This window comes from Lepidochelys kempii, chromosome 2, assembly GCF_965140285.1.
Source record: "Lepidochelys kempii isolate rLepKem1 chromosome 2, rLepKem1.hap1, whole genome shotgun sequence".
Classification (NCBI taxonomy): Eukaryota; Metazoa; Chordata; order Testudines; family Cheloniidae; genus Lepidochelys; species Lepidochelys kempii.
The window spans coordinates 110,543,454-110,563,338 of record NC_136381.1 but is presented as its reverse complement, the minus strand read 5'-3'; the positions used below and the strand labels follow the sequence as shown (position 1 = coordinate 110,563,338).

The following is a 19,885-nucleotide window of genomic DNA, read 5'->3' as shown; positions in this document are numbered from 1 at the left end:
GAGAGGTAAATCTGTGAGCCATCAGCATTGAGATGATGGTATTATTGGTGTTTAAATTACTGCTGAACTTGTGTTTGTGGATGAGATTACCCAGAAATAAAGTGTAGAGGGGAAAAAAGGAGACCAAGCATACAGAGCCTTGTTGAACTCCTACAGAACGTTGGAAGGTGAATGAGGAGGATCCTCCAGAAGACATGCTGAAGGAACAATTAGAGAGGTAGGAGGAGAACCAAGAGGGGACAGAGTCACAGAAGCCAAAGGTGGACAAGATTTCAAGAAGAAGAGCATGATCTACTGGACTGGTTTATTATTGATTCTTGAGGAGGGATGATGATCAGTTGTCCATACTGATTCTTTTAGATCTACCATGTGCCTTTGATATGTGGAGTTTTGTTGATATCTCAGGGAGAGATGGAATAGCTCTTCTTTTCTTTCTCAGAGGTCCAGCGGGGCAATTGCTGGTCCACCCCAAAGTCTATCTCATTGGGTCTCTTCTTGTCACCTTTCTTGTTCAACATGTATGGAACCTGGGGCCATTAGGAGGGTCAGTAAAGAGGCTTGTGTTATTCAATATCGTGGTTTGCATGCAACTAAACCTAATTAGAATGGCAAAAGAATGAAATTTTAAATAGTTTCTTTTATCTGTATGTATTCATGTCCAATCCACTCTATCACCTACTAAACGTTCATATCACTTTTACTGGCGCCCTGCATTTAAAAGTGGGCACTGATGGAGTAAAATTAGGGGGGATACATTTATCTATTAGCGACGGAACAGGTTTAATTTACCTAAAATTGAACTTTGAGGAGTAAATAAATAATTTTAACCACTTGGAAATACACGAAATAATCAGTTTTACTTACTTACACACACACACACACACACAGTCAGGCATCTTAATCTGTTAACTGTATCAGATGTAAAATAAACCACAGTTGCTATGGAGCAATTTATTTACAATACATGGCACACAGGAATACAGGTAGGTAGGTTACCTCTGAATTTAATTTCACTTACAGTACATGCTTTTATGTAATTAATTTTACATATAAATTCAAATGTGTGGTGGTAATCTAGCATGTACCAAATAAATAACACATTCAGTCCTGCACCCTCACCGTCCTTCTGGCCAACAACTGAACAGAATTCCCTTGAAACTCAATTGGTGCAGAACTTTAATTGGCAAAAGGGGCGTTGTTGAGTGACACAGTTGTGCTTTCCTCCCATTAAACCTTCAATACAGTCAAAGGATAGTCTTCTTTACACAATTTAGAATTACAATCCCTTTTAAAAATTATACTACATCAATTAGCTTTTATAATTATTGAATCCAATTTTTATACAATTATTTTAATGGTATTGTTAAGTGATTGTGAATCTATCCTGTTATGCTCCTCATTTCACAGATTCAAACCTCAAGCACAAACTTCTAGAATTCCTCTAAATTGTATTCTTACTTGAACGTGCATGCAGGCAAGCTAGTGAGGGAAGTTCTGTTCTCTCAGATTCCATCATCTGAGGTCTGGAACCTCCCTTGCTCTCTTTGGTTCAAGGTGACGGGTCTCCTTTCCCTAGAGATACCTGAACTTAGCTTTCCTCAATCCTCATTTTATATACTCCGTATACACCATGAGCAGCCAAAAGTAGGTGCTCTCCTCTCATATCCCTTGGCTTTCTCAGTATATTACAAGGGCAGGTTAAAACCCCCCACAGATGACTGATTTTACAAGCCACAGGCCCTATTTGCCCTAGTGTAATTTCACTGATTTAAACCAGAGATAAATTCAGTCTCATGTGTTTTATAAAACCATAGAAAAATCCATCTGTTTATAAGTCTTCTGAATAGCATGTGCTTCTTCACTGATGTGGTGTGTTTAAAAAGCATAATAAATTTGTAGCTGTGTGTGTGTATGTATGTATGTGTAATACATATAAATGTTCTCTCAAGTAAAGGTGCTCTTGGGAAATCACTGACAGGCCTCTTATTTATCTGCACTCCTTGCACTAATGGAAGGGTCTGCATACTAGGGAAAGATTTCCAGGATGTTGTCTATCTCTCTTACATCTCTGTCCATCAATCACTCTGCGATTAACTCCCCAAAAATAAAAATATCTGCTTGATTTTGGTGAAACTCCAGGATGCTTATGTAGCCATACTTCAGTCATGGTAGCGAATGCCGTCAAAAACAAGAGCTCACCGTCCAGAGGAGAGTGAGGTCTATATGCTTAGCTTTCTGAAAAATTGTACTGCAGCAGCAGTAGTGCATGACTGTTAAAAGAGCCGAGATATTAGTTCAGTCGATAACTTAATCCCCTAAATTAACACTGTCCAATCCTCTCTGTAACGTAGTTTTCAGATGGTAGAAATACCCATCTTGTTCTGAGAGAGGCTATAATGAATTGAAATGGAGCACACGCCAACATTATAGTAGCCTTGTAACAAAGCTGTAAGGCGGCACTGAGTATTTGTTAGTCACCTTAAATTCACCAGCTAGTGTACCGTATGAAGATGCTCTTTGAAGACTTGTCCAGCACAAGCAGGTATTTGACAGATTACCCAAGCTATCAGGCTACCCTGAAGAGGCAGTATGTTAGCTTTTATTTCCTCTCTATGCTGCCCAACCATCCATCTTCATGATGTGTTTATTAATGAGCCCATGCTTTCTTAAACTACATCAACTTGGCCAGAACTCAAATTAGGTCCATTTTTGCAAGTGCTGTTGCTTCCTAAACACTGGATAATCTTCTTTTCTTGTGCACTGACAAGGATAAGTGTGTGTTTCTGTTCTCTTCTGTGTTTATGGTAACCTGGAAGCATGTTCTCTTTTTTTAGGCATGTCTAAAAAAAGCAAAGAAAAGGATCACTTGATGTTAATTTGTTCTTTTTTAAATACATTTTTAAAGTAAGGATTATACATTAAAATTACTGTTAAGAGTTTGCTCAGTGCTAACCACAATTAATTGGAACACCTTCTCTATTCATTTCTCACCAAACTGTGGCTCACCAATAAAAGGAAAATGTTCAACTGTCTTGCTTACCCACTTACCTGAAGTATCACATAATAATAAGACCTAGATACCACAGGGAAACGGAGAACCTTATTTTAAATTTACAGGCTTTGGTGAAAATGGGCCTCCGTTTGGTAATCTTTTTGAAAAGTGACAATCTAGTGTTGGATCACAAACCTGTTTTCACCTGACTTGTATGCCAGTTAAAGTCTGAAATATCTTCATCAAATTGTGAAGTATAAATCTTATTAAAGTCCCAATCCTCCCATCGATCCACACTCAAAACTGCCATTGAGTTCAATGGCTGTTAAGCGCTCAGGAATAATGAGGCTTATAAGAATTTAACAGACATATTGAATAGCAAAGTTCTTTGCTAAGATTAAGACAATATTAAACATTGATGAAAGCTGATTTAGTCTCCCTGAGATTGGACTCCCATGCTAGTAGAGTGTCGCATGTAATTTTTCATCAGGATGGTCACCTCCACATAAGGTTCATTTTTTTTTTTTTTAAATCACAAAACTTCAACTGCAAATAAAATTTACAGTTGTAATATGTACAACCAGCACGAGCCACATTAGAGACATTGAACAAAATGGGGGCATCTTTTTTTAATGAGTGATATACTTGCTTTCATACTTTCTTCTTAGCAAATTTCTACAAGATTTAGCTTGTCAAACTTTATTCTGAATGGCACAAATTACTGGCAGAAATTGTCAATCTAAAAAACAGGCAGACATGAGTTTAATTGCTCCCTGAAGATATATGAAAAGCTACTTTTAGCTGCAGCTAATTCTCCAATCAGATAGCATTTATGATTTGTGTCACTGAACATGACAATAATACCAATAAAATTTAGCCAAGAAAACTTTAAAAGTGAATGGTGGAGGGTTTGGGGTTTTTAGTAAAACGCACCAAAACTCTCATGTAAGATTCCCAAAGGGGTGAGGGAGAACAGAACCATTACTGAAAAATCTAATTAGCACTTAAAACTTGAGGGACTTGCCTCCTCAAGGTGATGAACTATAGACTTCCTGGTTTTTCTGCCATAGGGAATGGTTTCACTAGTATCATAAATGTTTCATCCCATTCCTGTCTAGCTAGCTTCTAACATGCCTACTCTCTCCAGATCCCCATAACCATCTCAAAGTTAAGTGTGCGGAGAAAAATATATTTCACTCTCGCTCTTCCCTCCTGATAGTAAGGACCAAAGTTTACATTGCATGGTATTCTCATTTTTTCAGGTTGGTTTGTTTGTTTATTTTTGGTTTGGGGTGGGTTGGTTGGTTGGTTTGTTTTTTGTCCGGGGTGGCATTACAAGTGGTGGTGCTGTGTGCAGCCAGGTCAAAGAAGTGGCTTTTGTATTTTGCTTTCAATGAGCTGTAATTCATGGTCAATTGCAAACTACTGATTTCATTACCTTTGGTGTATAATATTACTTTCTACTTCTATACTGCTCCACATCCAGTGATCTCAAAATGCTTTACAGACATATAATGGCAAATACTAAGATTCACAGCATCCCTCTGAAGTAATCATCCCTATTTTACAGATAAGGAAACAGGCAAAAATCTCAGGATTTCAGTGAGGGACGTATCAGGATCGCAGTGTGCAGGTTGGACAATATGCAGCCCATCAGACTGGGGAACATAATAAATGGAGCAGATATCCTGTAGGTCTGTACCTCATTCTTGGACAAATTGTATTTCCAGTTGCCACATTGTGTTTGCTGAGAGCATCCACTGAAGTTAATGGCCTTACTCTGAATCTATACTTGGCGTAACTGGGAGCAGAAATGAGCACATTGGTGCTCCGGAAGGACAGTATGTAGTGAGTCAAACTGGTGTATGGAGTGAATAAATACTTTATCTATTGAGGACTCAATCCTGCATTCTTTGTGCACCCAAATCTCTCCGTGACTTTGACAGAAGTTTTGGGCATACAAGGAATTCAGAATTTGGCCATAAACTAGATATGGAAACCAGCTTCTATTGGTAAATGAAATATTTTGAAAAGGCAAAAGCAAACATGTAGAAAACATTACTTACACAGGTAAAAAAGATGAGCAGCAAGTAAAAAATCCCAAGGCAGGACAGCAATAAAAGTTCCGCTCTGTATTTTTCAAATTTTTCATCTAATCGTTCAGTACAACCTGAAATATAAAATAAATGAGATGTTTTAAAGATGTATTGGTACCTCTGTTCACCTTTGAAGTAAAACATATCTTGAAATGGTCTTTAATCACTAAATTGCCATATCAAGCATGAAGAAGTCAAATACCCTACTATACCTGTTACTTTTAATATGATGGTGCCACTTTGGTTGTGTTTTCCAGCTGGTGCCCACAAGTTGCACCCGTATGTCCCACTGTTGTGGCTAGTAGTGTTTGTGATTCTCAAGGAATATGAGGTGTCACTAGAGAGCTGCAAGGATCCATTAAGTTCTTTTGGATAGTAATATTCCACACCATTCTCAAGGGTCTTCCGTACCATCTCTTCCAGTTCTTCACCATTTCCAACGATCTGGAAAACACCAACATATTTTATTGATAAAGCTACAGTGAGCATAATCTGCTGGCTTTCCTCAGTTTTAGGGGAATGATATTTTATACAAACACAAGCTTTGTTTAAAAAAGAAAATGCACAATATATTTGAAGGGGAAAAATTCCAGGATGATGGTATAATATTTTCTGCCTGCAAATGAAGTGATCCTGCCCATCATGAGTTTTATCTACATTTCCAGTGGTTAAGAATGTGTGTGCGTGCATACACACAAACATGCAACTATTCAACATGGTTTCTTAATCTATCTAATCTGGATATATATCCAGTGGAACTACAATACAATAGAAGGCTGTGGGATAAATTCAGCGCCTAGGAAGCTAACAGAGACCCTAGTAGAGGTCCGTAGAGGAGGAGGGAGAGGGCTGTTGCAGCCAGCCTTCCTTGTGCTAGAGAGTTGTAAGAGCTCCCTAATAGGGGTATGGTGCTGATCAGGAAGGAGGCATGGCCAGTGATTAAAGCTCCAAATCTGTCCTTTTAAGTTCCCTTCTTCAGGGCTTATTATCCACAAAAGGAAGAGCACATGCAATAATTCCCAGGGGCCTTCCCCATTTGAACCAGCAGAAAGAAAGAAGGCACTCCCTTCCCTTAATTCACCTTTGACTCAACTTCCCCTTCCTGTTACACTCCACCCAAACAAGGAGGGCCTGTTAACCTTTTACAGGTTGCAGCGCCTTGACCTTGTCACATGGACTTAAGCATTTTAAGACCTTTTATTACTGCCAGAGTGGTGTATATGGAAATCGGGATCTATACTTCTAGTACAGGAATAGATACAGATCTGGTGGGACTGGATCAACTTCAGTGAAATGAATGGAATTGACATGCTTCCATCAAGTGTGCATTTGGTCCTAGCTCTCTAATGAAATGCAAAATTGCCTATAATGCAATACAGAAAGCCGCTCTGGCTGTCAATCCCTTTGCCCTAAAATACAGGTCCTGCTCTCCTAGTATCTCGGCTACCCAATTAGAACACTCCTTTTAAAATTTTACATATAAGTTTCAGATAATTATGTAGATTCTTGTACGTCATCTTGTACAATTTCTGATTTCCCTGACAGCAAACAGTGAGTGGAAAGGTTGGATGGTCTTGTTGTTAAGGCAGAGGACTGGGAATCAGGAGATAGGATGCTTTATTCTTTTCTTATGCTGTTGTAAATTAGGAGAACCACCACTAAAGTCAATGGAATTATGCTAACCAAAAGCTGGTGCAAATGAGAACTAAACAAGGTCCACGAGTTCTAGTCTTGGCCTGACACTAACTTCCTGTATGACCTTAGGCAAATGACTTTGCCATTTGATGTCTCATTTCTTCCATCTGTAAAATGGAGATAATCATGTTTCCCTACTTCACAGGGGTGTTGTGAGGTAGGATTCACTTTTAGCTCTAAAGTTCTTTGAGATGGTCTGGTGTAAGGCATGACTATAGAACTCCAAAATAGTAGAATTATCACTAGAGAGAGACAGACGAGTAAGATGATTTCAGTTTACATTCACCAAAGCACCCTGAGTATGTCTACACTGCACAAACTAAACCCAGGCCCTGACTTAGATTTGAGCCCAAACCTCCCTTCCGTCTACACACAAATCAGTCTGACCTGGGTCAGCAAACATTCAGCAGAGTTCTAGGACTCATGTCCTAGGGGGGTGGGTCAGTGCCCATGTCCTGCTGAGACTTGCATCCAAGCCTTGCTATTTTGCAGTGTGGATGCAGGTCAAGCCGCAAACCCGTGTCAGAAGGTCTGCATAATGCAGTATGGTTGCGTTAGCACAGCTGTGAAACCTGGTCCACCAACTGTAAGCTCAGATTTATAATGCCATGTGGATGGTCAAGCGCAGGTTTGAAAACACTGAGTCTACAAACCTGGTCTCACAGACCCAGGTTTAGTGTGAAGTGTAAATATACCCTCTGTATGGTCTGTACATACAGAATATACTTTTTTTTAAAAAACAGGTAGCTTCACCGCCTACAGTTCCTCCCTCATTTATGGAACTCTGATCATTATTTGGATCCAGATCCTGTTTTATCCAAATCTCTAAATATTGGGAGAAAGGAATATTCACATAAATGGTTCCGATCTTGGCCCATCTCTACTTTACAATTATTATTTTTGTACTTCCTTTATTTCCATGTGGTCTCCTTTTCAACACAGGAAAATACAGTTCTCAGTATCACTCACACTTGAGGGTACAGCATAACAGCCCTGCTACATGTTTTAGGCTACAGGGACATCTGGTGGTAGTTTTAGAGCCTTTGCGTAAAAAGACATCACATTCATCAGTGATTCTATTTTTCCTCAGATGCTTTAAGTAAATAATTTCTCTTTGCAGTCTTTATTTTTATATATATATATATATATATATATATATATATATATATATATATCCGTGTGTGTATATATATATATATATTAAAATCCTCTTTAATTGTAAAATTAGCAGAAAAAGATCTGAAGGAATTTAAGGATTTGAAAGTCTCTCTGCATAGCCCACAGTCATTAAAAATAAAGTCAACAAAATATTCAGAGGCAAGGCAGCAGTCATGTTGTCTCTTAAACACATGTCTACGTTACTACTAACTTATTTTTCCCAAACCTAATTAAAGTCACCAAAATGCTACTTCATCATTTTGCCTCCTCCCATGATACTTAGCAAACTTTTGCTAGACAGAACATTTAACACATCAGGTTCCCATGATAATCCAATACTAATCCATGCCAAATTTTCTCCAGGTGATGCCACAACTGCACAGCATAAGGTGGATGACATGGGGTATGTCTAATTAATTCGACACACAGTCAGCGGATGTTGATTCAGGACACTGTAAGTGGCTGCAATCCACACACATACAAACCATCCTGTTCTTTAATCAGCCTCAAAATGTTTTTTGCCTAGATTTGTGTTTCAGTTCAACCCCATGTTGTAGAGCTACCACTGTTGATAGAGCTACATAGCGTTGAATGTTCTTGATAAGCACTTAGGATCATGAAAGAGAGTTGGGCTTTACCTATACCCCTTTTTCTTGTAATTCCTTTACAAGGTTTCAAAACCAAAAGGCACATTATGAATCATTCTGGAACCCACAGAAATATATAATGTTGAACTTATTTACATAAAAATTGATTCATTAGCATACTGGCTGCTGAGAATTACTGAAGCAAGAATTTTGCTGGGAAACAGGGACCTGCAGGCAGTGTTCTTCTGCCTCTCTGCTTGAAATAAATTAAACAACGAAAGAATTTTGAGTTTATTTTTATTGTCCTATTTATTTGGCCTGGGGACAACATTTCTGACAGGCTTCCAACTTTTCAGAACCACCCAGACAGCTTGCTCTTTGTTGTTGCTCATCACCTTCATGGCAATGAGGAAAAGCACGCTACTTTAAATGCTGGGGTAAGAGGCAATCAACACATGGGGATTCACCCATGAAGCTGTGTGCATTTTTCCAAATTCTAGTCCTAACAAAATATAATTTAGTGCCTTTTTTACAAGCGGGGAAATAGGATGGAAGACAAAAACTGAGTCAACCCAATTACAACTTGAATCAGCACATGAATACAAATCAATGGCTCATGAAAAGGAAAGGTTGTCTTTTCTCCAGGGCATATATCAAATTTGATTGACTATAGTTTTGTTTCTGCAAATCATTTTAAATCTTTGGTTCTCCGAAACATTGGATTTGGGCCCCTTTCTGTACTGGGTTTCTTAGGCTCTCCCTACTGCTATGTTTGAACTCTCTTAAACACATCTTTAGATGTTCTAGACTAGATCCGTTTTTTTTAATGGTTTTTCATGTAGCGTGGCACCATTCATACCATGCTTAAGCACTGTTCAGTTAGAACTGTACTTAAACACTGTTCACAAACATGACTGGGGAGCCAATGTAGACAGGGCTTAAGAGCTGCAAGACTTCTTACCTCTTTAAAATAATTCTCTAGGGCAAATTTTTACTCTTACACTGGTGTAAATCCTTACTAATTCCATTATTTTGATGGAATTATTCAGGAGTTACACCAGTTTAACTGACAGCAAAATTTGAGGCCTTTTGTCTTCTCTGGAGATAGGCGAGAAAAATGGCGAGAAACCACAATGTAAAGAGTACTTTGCTCCAAAAAATTAGTTCCTTACAGTAATTTGTAGTTACTAGAGCTGGGTAAGTAATTTGTAATGAATAATTTACCAAATAAATGTTGTATTTTTTCTGTCTCTGAATTATCCATACAGATTGCCATATTCTCAAATGTATTCACTATTTAAATTTTGATGAATAATTTGTACAAATAGCTCTTGATCTGTAGCTTGTTTACAAGGTGTTGTTTGTGAATATTTGATATCCAAACATTGATTGAACATATAGGTTACATAATGTGCTTCTGTTCTCTGACTGGATGAATGTAATTCTTAGAATCAGGGGAGAATAATTGCGATTCTAAATTTTAAATTCACTTTCAGCAAACATTCTGTAATAGACTTTCTTTCAGCAAACCAAACAAGGTGCAGTATGGGACAAGAATTGTTCTCTAGATCACAGATAGAAAATGTTTTTTTTAGCTGTTCTTTAGAATACAAACTATAACGTCATCTAACTTAGCTGACGTTAACCAAGAGTGAAATTCACCCAGTGCAGAGGTCCTACACACAACTCCCTGCGCTTTGGGGAAAAATAATCAACTAAACTTAATTTTATTAGATATGTTTGAAAGAAAATGGCTATTCAGTTAACATACACACTCCAGTCTCATCAAATGGCTTTCTTTCATAGTACTCTCCTTAAGCAAAATGGTACATTAAATTGACAATATCATGTCCCTTCATCATAAAAACCGCTTTTTATTACATGCAAAATGGTATTGCTCCAAGGCTGATGTCATAATCAAGATGGGTGTGTTACTATTGTTTTTCTGAGTGTAGGATCATTTGGGGAAATGGTTTCATTTAAAAATTCACTATGAATAATAAACTTGAATTTTTTCGCTGTTAAATAAATTGTTGATCTTAATATAAAAAAAATTACAAGAAGGAATTTATTTTCAAATGTCAAGTGTGTAGTGTCCAGTGGCTAATACAGAATGAGCTGGAACTGAACTGAGACTACCTAGTGGATAAATGTTGGTGTCACGAAAACACCTTCATGGTCACTTGGCACTGATGGGTTTCTTATGAACTTTCGCCGCAAAGATCAAGGACAGAATGAGGAAGAAATGTTTTTTCCCATTCAGTGCTTAGGCTTATTAGTGGAGGGGCAGCATATAAAATAAGATTGTTCTTCTGCTATTATGCTTTACCTAATTTTGAGCCAGAGTCTGCCCCTTCTCCCCCTCTCCCTCACCCCCCCCCTCCCAGCTTATTGATGGTGAGTAGTCCCACTGATTTCAAAGTATTACTCAGTGTGAGTATTGGTCACAGATTCTGGCCCATGTTTAGTCTGGTTCCAATCCAGCAAAGTTCTTAAAAACCCACTGGAGAACTCTACCCCTGGCAGAATCTAGCTCTTAGTGAAGAGAACTATTATTTAGGGCTCTGAATTTATTACCCTTCCCTAGCACGGCAGTAAATTCACTTCAAGAGAAAAGTTCCATGTGACGGTGCATTCTGCTCTGTTACACCCAGGCAAACTCAGTGTGCTCTGGGCCTTACAATGGTGCACAGTATATACGGGGAGGAAAGATGAAAGGAGCGGATTCATCCTCACACCCTTCTGAAACACAGAGACTTCTCCATCCCTGTGTCCCGAGGACATGCAGCACACAAAGGGTGCTGGGATGAGGAGGAGCCATTGGTCTGCCCCACCCATCACACACTGCCCAGATTTGGAGAAGGTAAGGTACTCTTTGCACACATGCTCCACTGCTCACCCTAGAGTGTACCCTTCTCCTCAGCCCCAGCAACAACCCAGTGTTGTGCCCAGATGGCAAAACTGAGTCATGAACTCATCTAAAAAAGTTAAGTATATTTTGTGAAACTTAACCCCCCTCAAAATTAAAAAATTGTATTTAATTTGAAATTTGCCACTAAATTCCTTTTTAAAAAATTTGACGTTTTGAAAGCTTTTTTTTATCGGGAGGAAAAAATGCATTTTCTCCTTCTTTACCCAGTGTAAAAAATTTTTAAAAATAAAGTGAAAGTGTGTTTTGGTCTTTTTCCTACTGCAATTAAATTCTTAAGAAAAAAAACTGAAATTTTTCATTTAGAATTTTTTCAGGGGAAAAAAATTTTTTTTCAAGCAAAAAACCCCCAAAATTTCTTGCAGTCAAAAAGGCATTTTTCCAAGATTTTGATGGAAATTTTTTGCTCAGCTCTAATTGGGTATATATGCGGATAGAAACTGACCCTCTGTGCTTTATGTAAAGGCATCAGACAAAAACTAACTTAAATATGTTTTCAGATATGTATTTTGGATACTTATCCAAAGCATTTTGCCTCATTTTTACATTATACAAGAAAGAGCTAGAGCGTTAAGAGTTTTTTCCCCCAGCTAAATAAAAGCTTTTCCCCTTTTAACAAAACTTACTTTTAGATCAGGTTTTTCCTAGCTAAAGCACAAATAAAACAGCCAGATATCGACTAGAATTTAATGTGTATATCTTCTTATCCTGTTTAAAATTAATTGAAAGTAAAAGAATGGCTCTTAGCCCTTACAAAATGCTTCACATGTTCAAATTTCTATACAAACAAGAGCCCTAAGAGGTAGGTGAATAAAGTTTTATTATCCACACTTCTATTTTATAGATGAGACATGGAGAGATCAAAGCCACAATTTCACTAGTTTGCTCCCTAAAGTTTTAGCCGCTTAAATAGAAGTATCCTGATTGTACGGATGCTGAGCACCACCCCTCCAGAGGACTTGTCTGTACTTGTGGGTGCTCAGCATCCCAGGAAGATCAGATCACCCTTATGCAGGTCCCAGTTATGAAAAGTGTAGTTTCAGAAACTTACCCAGCAAATCTGTGACAAAGCCAGGAATAACATCAAGGAGCACGTGGCACTCTGCCTAGTGCCTGATCCACTAGGCCCCACTACTGTAAGTATTTTTGAATAAAAACCCTTGCACTTGAGCTAACTGACTTAGGCCCTGAGCCTATGAACCCTTACACACGTCTAACTTTACACACAAGTAGCTTGATTGACTTCGACGGCCTATTCATGCATGCCACGTTAAGCGCATGTGTACTCACGTGCAGGATTGAGACTTTAGCACATTGGACATAGTTGTAGTACTTAGTACTCCCATATTATATTTATTTGGTTTTTGCGCTAGAATATTATTATTATTATTAAGGGGTTTTTAAGATAAAACTTGAAAACCCTGGTATTCTAAAATATCTTCTTTAAAGGAGATCTTAAAAAAAAAAAATCTAAAAGTGCTCCAATAATTGTTAAGAAAAGGCAATGATGTCCTGCGAGGTGTGTTATCTAAGCATTAATTCCACACAAACTGCAGAGGCACATCATCATCCATCATTTTTTAAAAAGCAGCAGAAGCCAAAGATTAATTGCTCGCATTTACGGCACAGTTCAAAGTGACCTTGTACAAAAGATTTAGCCTAACAGCTGTTTGAACTCTACAGTCTGAAATTTCATACCGTTTGTTGGAATTACTTTTTAATTAGCCCTTTGGGGGCCGTATGTGGTGTTCATTGATTAATCCTTCGGTAGCTGTTTTTTAAATAACTGATTAATTCTACATGTGGTTGCCTAGCTGCACTCTGTCATTTGTTTGTTCTCCTTAAAGTGGTGTGGATGGTGAGAGCAACACTCAGTTAACCAAAGGAGAGAGCATGCAGTGGTCTTCATCAAGGGCCAGATCCTCTTTCTTTGTGCCACCAGAGAGGTACAGCGAATCAGTCCTGCAGCGTTTCCTCAGAATTCTTCTCTCACAATGATGGTTCTCAGTTCTATTCTGTTGTCTGGCCCCACCAGCTCCTGCTCTGGAAAGCACAGTTCCTGCAAGAGCTGTGCTTCCTGGTGCTCCACTGATCAGAACTGATCCTCACCCCTATGTAGGAGGGTTTCTGCCCGCAGTATGGGAAGCAGCACAATAGAGCCTCAGGCTGTTTTAACTTGCACATTTGGGAGCCAGTTTGTCCCCCTGTTTTCTTCCACCCTTAGCCTGCCTCTGTCCATTTTCTTCAGGTCCACAGACCTAAACCAGACCAAGCCCTGTAGAGATGTTTCCCCAGGGTGGGAATCAAGGGAAACATCCCACACAGTTGGAATTCCCCCATTTTACAGGCTCCCAGTGCAGAGATGGAAACATGGGGTATTCATTGATTAATAAATATTTATAAGTAAAATATTTGCTTATTCAGTCTTTAAAAGCGGATGGGGGGAAAAAAGGATCACTGAAACTCTCCAAATCCATCAAGTTGAAGGCCCTCCCTTCTAAGCACTCACTTCCACTCAGCCCAACCCCTCAGGAAAAAACCTGAAGGTAGAAAGACTTTAGATTTATTGATGGACAACTAGAGAAATTCTGAACAATTCTGACTAACTTAGATATATCTTTATGTATGTAGGGACCTCTTCCTGGCCATTCACCAGTAGCACCCACCCACTGCTCTGCTCCCATCCCAAGCTAGGGTGGCTCCTCCAGGTGCTGGCCACCCAACTCTGCTCACTCCCATCATCCACCCCGCACTCACATGGCCCCGCACCACTCAGGTTTGGCCCAGCCGCTCCTCCATCATGGAAGAAGCAACTGGGTCAAATGTGAACGAGTGGTGTTGCGAACTGGAGCAGGTGCTGAGGGCTGCAGCACCAGTCAGTTGGGGGGTTGTTTTTTTTCTAGTGGTTGGGGGGGGGCCTGAAATGGGGGTGTCTGTGCAACTGCACCAAATGCACATTGGTTAGCCCAGGGCTGGAGCAACATTACAGATGCAGCCTTGTGAAGAGCAGAATATCTAGAATAGCAGTGTGGGCATCCTCAGAACTCTGACACAGTGCAGGCTGGTGAGCAGGCAAGGGACACCTAAAGAGTCATGCTCAATCATCTGCATACAGCAGTGTGTAAATATCTTATGGCATGTGACAAGTCATGGCAGGCAATGCCTATGCTACCTTCATGCCTCCACTGCTCTGACAGAAAGATGCTTCTCCATAAAACAACCAAGCATTTCCTATGAGGAAAGTTAGAAGCAGGTGGGAAAGCAAAACAAAATGCATAGTCTTCATAAATCACAGTAACATTTCCTTACTTTATGCCAGGACACTGCCTCATAGGTGACGTGTGGGTCCCGAGGAGCTTCACAGGGCAGCAGGGTTTCTTCTGTACACATCACTGCAACCTCTGGAATGGCCACAGAAGTCCCACGAATGAAACACCATACTGCAAGCACAGGTACACACAAATCATCTTTAAAAAGAGAGGCCTAAGCATTCCAATCTTCAGAAGAATTACTGCCAAAATACACCCTGCAGAAATCAATGAGAAGTAAAATTAAAAATGAAAGCATCATGTTTACCATTGCTCAGGATAACAAGCTGGGTGTAGTATGCCGAAAGCATGGCTTGCTGCTGTCTTGGATTGCAGAGGAGTTGTGATTTGTTCTTTGCAGGAGGAGCTGTGTGAACAGAGGTGAAGCAGCTGCTGTTTCCAGCCTTAGGCAAACAGCTCTAGAGAACGTCAGCAGGGGTATGTCCCAGCCAAACAGTTTGAGTCTGAAGTCCCCAGACGCAGGGAAAATCCCTGAGTGGGAGTGTGAAGGCTCCTCCCCTTAACCCTGCTAGGGCTCCCCCACTTCCCCTTTCTGTTTTTGCTGATGACGTCTCCTTTCCTGCCCCTCTCCTTAACAGGACTGAACAGAAAAGTAAAATTACTCACTGATGACAATAGGTGTCAGCAGTGAGTGCTGAATATGGTATAACTGCAAGTGCAGCCAAGGACAAGCCGTGTTCACTGCCTTTTCAGAAACCATAGTTAAACCCTCAGATTACAACACCAGGGTGACTCCATAGCCCAGGCTTTAAGGATATATCTACATGGGGAAATTTACGGGCATAATGAGACTGGTATAATTATGTAGCTGTAGTTGTATTGTTAAAATTCCCCATGTGGACACTCATATTCCATTTTTTCTGGTTTAGTTTATCTTGTGCTGAAAGCAACAGAAGCCAGAATATGGCACTCCTATTCCAGAAAATGGGTATTCACATAGGGAGTTACACTAGTACAACTACAGCAAGATAATTATACCAGTAAATTTTTCCCTGTAAATTTCCCCACATAGACAAGCTCAGATGGTTTCTGTCAGAAGCCCAATTCGGACACTCCGTTCTAACTTTCTGACGAAGTTATTTCCTTAAAATTGTATAACCCATTCTCAGGGCAGACTTTTTGGGGAAGTTTGAGGTTCATCAGAAAGCATTTATGAATCATAATGCTTTAAAAGATGCTGACATTTTTGAAAATGGTTCAGGTTCTTTTTGTCCACTCAGAACTCAAGGGATTTACCGTAAAACCTTCACAATTGTTTTATGCGCTGATTTTCAAAAGCAGCTAATTTTGTATGTTTAGCACTTCTAGAAATCCAGGCCCGCTTCCCCTGTGGAAGCTAGCCCTGCTAGTGCTATTTTACCATGTTTTTACTTAGTTGGATATGATACATATATTTTCATCTGTGCGTTATCGCTTCTGTGTGACGTCTGGTAAATATTACAAGCTTTACTCTACCTAACCTGAGCTTTTATTTTTAAATGAGTAATGGGGATATGATGCCTAACCACATTTGTATTGTACTGGGAGATACATGGATGAAAAGCAATAGGTGATGTTTAATTTAAATTATAATTTCTATTAACAGTGTTTGACAGGGGAATATGTTCCAATCCTTTTTCTTAACAAAGTCAATTTTCATCTGGGAATTTATTTGTACCCTTTTCTGTAAACAATCATAACATCCTTGCTAAAGGGAGAAGAGATGGAATCGGGTATGAGAGGTATCCTTGTTGCTACTGCTGGAAAAAACATTTCTCCACTTAGCTCAAGTCTACATGAGGAAAAAGCATTCAGTTTTAAAACATTTTAATTAACACATTTTAACTACCGTGACATTAAACAAGACTTTTCCCTTAGTATAGACTGTCATTTAAAACACATTAGCTAAAATGTTTTAAAACATGACTTGGTCCTGTCTAGACTAGGGTGTTAATTTGTGTTTAGTATCAAGTTAGTTAACACATTTCAAAATATGATTTTTTTCCCCTAGGATAGTTATAGCCTCAGACAAATCCTTCTCTCTTTCCCCCTGCAAATATTTATAAACTCAGTTGTCTGTCATCCTCACAATAAAATATACGGACAGTCTGCAGGGGCCATGACAGCAACCAAGCAAGGTATGGAAAAAGAAAGTGAAATTTTATTTGCTTTGACTGTGGGAGAGCATTCTGCTTCTAAAATTTCCCTTGCAGGGATTTTCCCTTGTGGAAACTTTGAGTCTGACTGTACTTTCCGATCCTGAACACTCTTATATGTACATGATTATTGATTCTGTAGCACAAACCTACCCCTCATCTTAAGCATTCTGGTGGCTCTTGAGTTTCATTTCCACTTATGTACATAAGAAGTAATCAAAGCTTAGTAGGACTAGTTTAGGTGGGAGACTACTGAGAATTATATTACTTTTTATCAGTCTGTGAGATGAAATAAGTCCACCTCTTTGCAGGGCTGCAACTAATTGCAGGAGCTGCATGGTCAAATCCAAGAGTGGAAGTTGACCATTAATTAAAATAGAAACAAGTGTGAAAATCCAAGGTGTCATAGAGAATGCTGAAAAGTCTGGGATTTATTGAACGCTGACAGTGTTCAATAAATATTAGTATCAGTTCATTCCCTCCTAATCAGATATTGGTTTGCTAAGATATTAGTATGATGCGCATGCCTGATGATGTGGTATGTAAATTAGTTTTCATCCCTATGTCTGCCTGATAGAGACATCTCAAATTCCTTTTCAACTCCATATGGTTCTCTACAAGACAATGACCACCAGGAAGCAGCTTGGGACTTCAGAACCCTGCCTGGTTGTTCCAGACACGCTTGCCAGTTACAAACTCAGACCCAGGTCTGAACAACGTCCCACAAGCGGCAGACTTAACTGAAAACGGCTTAAGAAGTGTTTCTGTCTCCAACACTCAGATGCCCAACTCGCAATGGGGTCCAAACCCCAAATAAATCAGTTTTACCCTGTATAAAGCTTATACAGGGTAAACTCATAAATTGTTCACCCTCTATAACACTGATGGAGAGATATGCACAGCTGTTTGCCCCGCCAGGTATCAATACATACTCTGGGTTAATTAATAAGTAAAAAGTGATTTTATTAAATACAAAAAGTAGGATTTAAGTAGATCCAAGTAATAACAGACAGAACAAAGTGAATTACCAAACAAAATAAAACAAAACATGCAAGCCTATGCCTAATACAGTAAGAAAGTGATTACAGATGGAATCTCACCCTCAAAGGTGTTCCAGTCAGCTTCTTTTTACAGACTAGTCTCCTTCTAGTCTGGGTCCAGCAATCACTCACACCCCAGTGGTTACTGTCCTTTGTTCCAGTTTCTTTCAGGTATCCTTTGGGGGTGGAGAGGCTATCTCTAGAGCCAGCTGAAGACAAAATGGAGGGTCTCCAAGGGGTCTAAATAGACTTTCTCTTGTGGGTGGATACCCCTCCCTCCCCCTGTGTGGAATCCCAGCTACAAGATGGAGTTTTGGAGTCACATGGGCAAGTCACATGTCCATGCATGACTCAGAACTTACAGGTAGCAGCCATTGTTCACATGCTACCTTGAACGTTCTTAGGTAGACTTCTTATGTGGATTGGAGTCTTCCAAGAGCCATTGTCTGTTAAGTGTTTCTTGATTGGTCACTTAACTTTCAAATCCCTTTCTATAGAAGCTGACCAAATGCCTTAATAAGGCTACTTAAAATCAAACAAGTACACAGCCAATAATCATAACTTCAAGCACAAGATCTAATCCGCACAGACACACCCCTGGACCCCTGACCTGGGATATTCTATCTACTACCCAAGATCCATAAACCTGGAAATCCTGGGCGCCCCATCATCTCAGGCATTGGCACCCTGACAGCAGGATTGTCTGGCTATGTAGACTCCCTCCTCAGGCCCTACGCTACCAGCACTCCCAGCTACCTTCGAGACACCACTGACTTCCTGAGGAAACTTCAATCCATCGGTGATCTTCCTGATAACACCATCCTGGCCACTATGGATGTAGAAGCCCTCTACACCAACATTCCACACAAAGATGGACTACAAGCCGTCAAGAACACTATCCCCGATAATGTCACGGCTAACCTGGTGGCTGAACTTTGTGACTTTGTCCTTACCCATAACTATTTTACATTTGGGGACAATGTATACCTTCAGATCAGCGGCACTGCTATGGGTACCCGCATGGCCCCACAGTATGCCAACATTTTTATGGCTGATTTAGAACAACGCTTCCTCAGCTCTTGTCCCCTAAAGCCCCTACTCTACTTGCGCTATATTGATGACATCTTCATCATCTGGACCCATGGAAAAGAAGCCCTTGAGGAATTCCACCATGATTTCAACAACTTCCATCCCACCATCAACCTCAGCCTGGTCCAGTCCACACAAGAGATCCACTTCCTGGACACTACAGTGCTAATAAACAATGGTCACATAAACACCACCCTATACCGGAAACCTACTGACCGCTATTCCTATCTACATGCCTCCAGCTTTCACCCTGACCACACCACACGATCCATTGTCTACAGCCAAGCTCTGCGATACAACCACATTTGCTCCAACCCCTCAGATAGAGACAAACACCTACAAGATCTATGTCAAGCTTTCTTATAACTACAATACCCACCTGCGGAAGTGAAGAAACAGATTGATAGAGCCAGAGGAGTTCCCAGAAGTTACCTACTACAGGACAGGCCTAACAAAGAAAATAACAGAATGCCACTAGCCGTCACCTTCAGCCCCCAACTAAAACCCCTCCAACGCATTATTAAGGATCTACAACCTATCCTAAAGGATGACCCAACACTCTCACAAATCTTGGGAGACAGGCCAGTCCTTGCCTACAGACAGCCCCGCAACCTGAAGCAAATACTCGCCAACAACCACATACCACACAACAGAACCACTAACCCAGGAACTTATCCTTGCAACAAAGCCCGTTGCCAACTGTGCCCACATATCTATTCAGGGGACACCATCACAGGGCCTAATAACATCAGCCACACTATCAGAGGCTCGTTCACCTGCACAGCCACCAATGTGATACATGCCATCATGTGCCAGCAATGCCCCTCTGCCATTT

General features: G+C 40.0%; 2 protein-coding genes and 1 non-coding gene across 3 annotated transcripts in view; 2 read left to right on the top strand and 1 right to left on the bottom strand.

Annotated features, from left to right (window-relative positions):
• LOC140906961 (uncharacterized) overlaps positions 1 to 4,665 on the top strand; it is a 167,685-nt gene extending 163,020 nt beyond the window's left edge. Inside the window, exon 9 of the transcript XR_013635347.1 lies at positions 4,563 to 4,665. This is a non-coding gene — a transcript (uncharacterized LOC140906961). The remainder of the gene's footprint in view (positions 1 to 4,562) is intronic.
• Positions 874 to 15,272, bottom strand: CD83 (CD83 molecule). The gene is made up of 5 exons (XM_073331949.2): positions 15,034 to 15,272; positions 14,767 to 14,897; positions 5,301 to 5,532; positions 5,059 to 5,162; positions 874 to 2,840 (listed from the first exon to the last, which is right to left on the bottom strand). Exons 1-5 carry the CDS (start codon positions 15,074 to 15,076, stop codon positions 2,667 to 2,669), a joined length of 684 nt encoding a protein of 227 aa, XP_073188050.1. The 5' UTR covers positions 15,077 to 15,272; the 3' UTR covers positions 874 to 2,666.
• RNF182 (ring finger protein 182) overlaps positions 14,787 to 19,885 on the top strand; it is a 60,476-nt gene continuing 55,377 nt past the window's right edge. The window contains exon 1 of the mRNA XM_073331944.2: positions 14,787 to 14,909. The gene's annotated coding sequence lies outside the window, so the exon portion shown is untranslated. The remainder of the gene's footprint in view (positions 14,910 to 19,885) is intronic.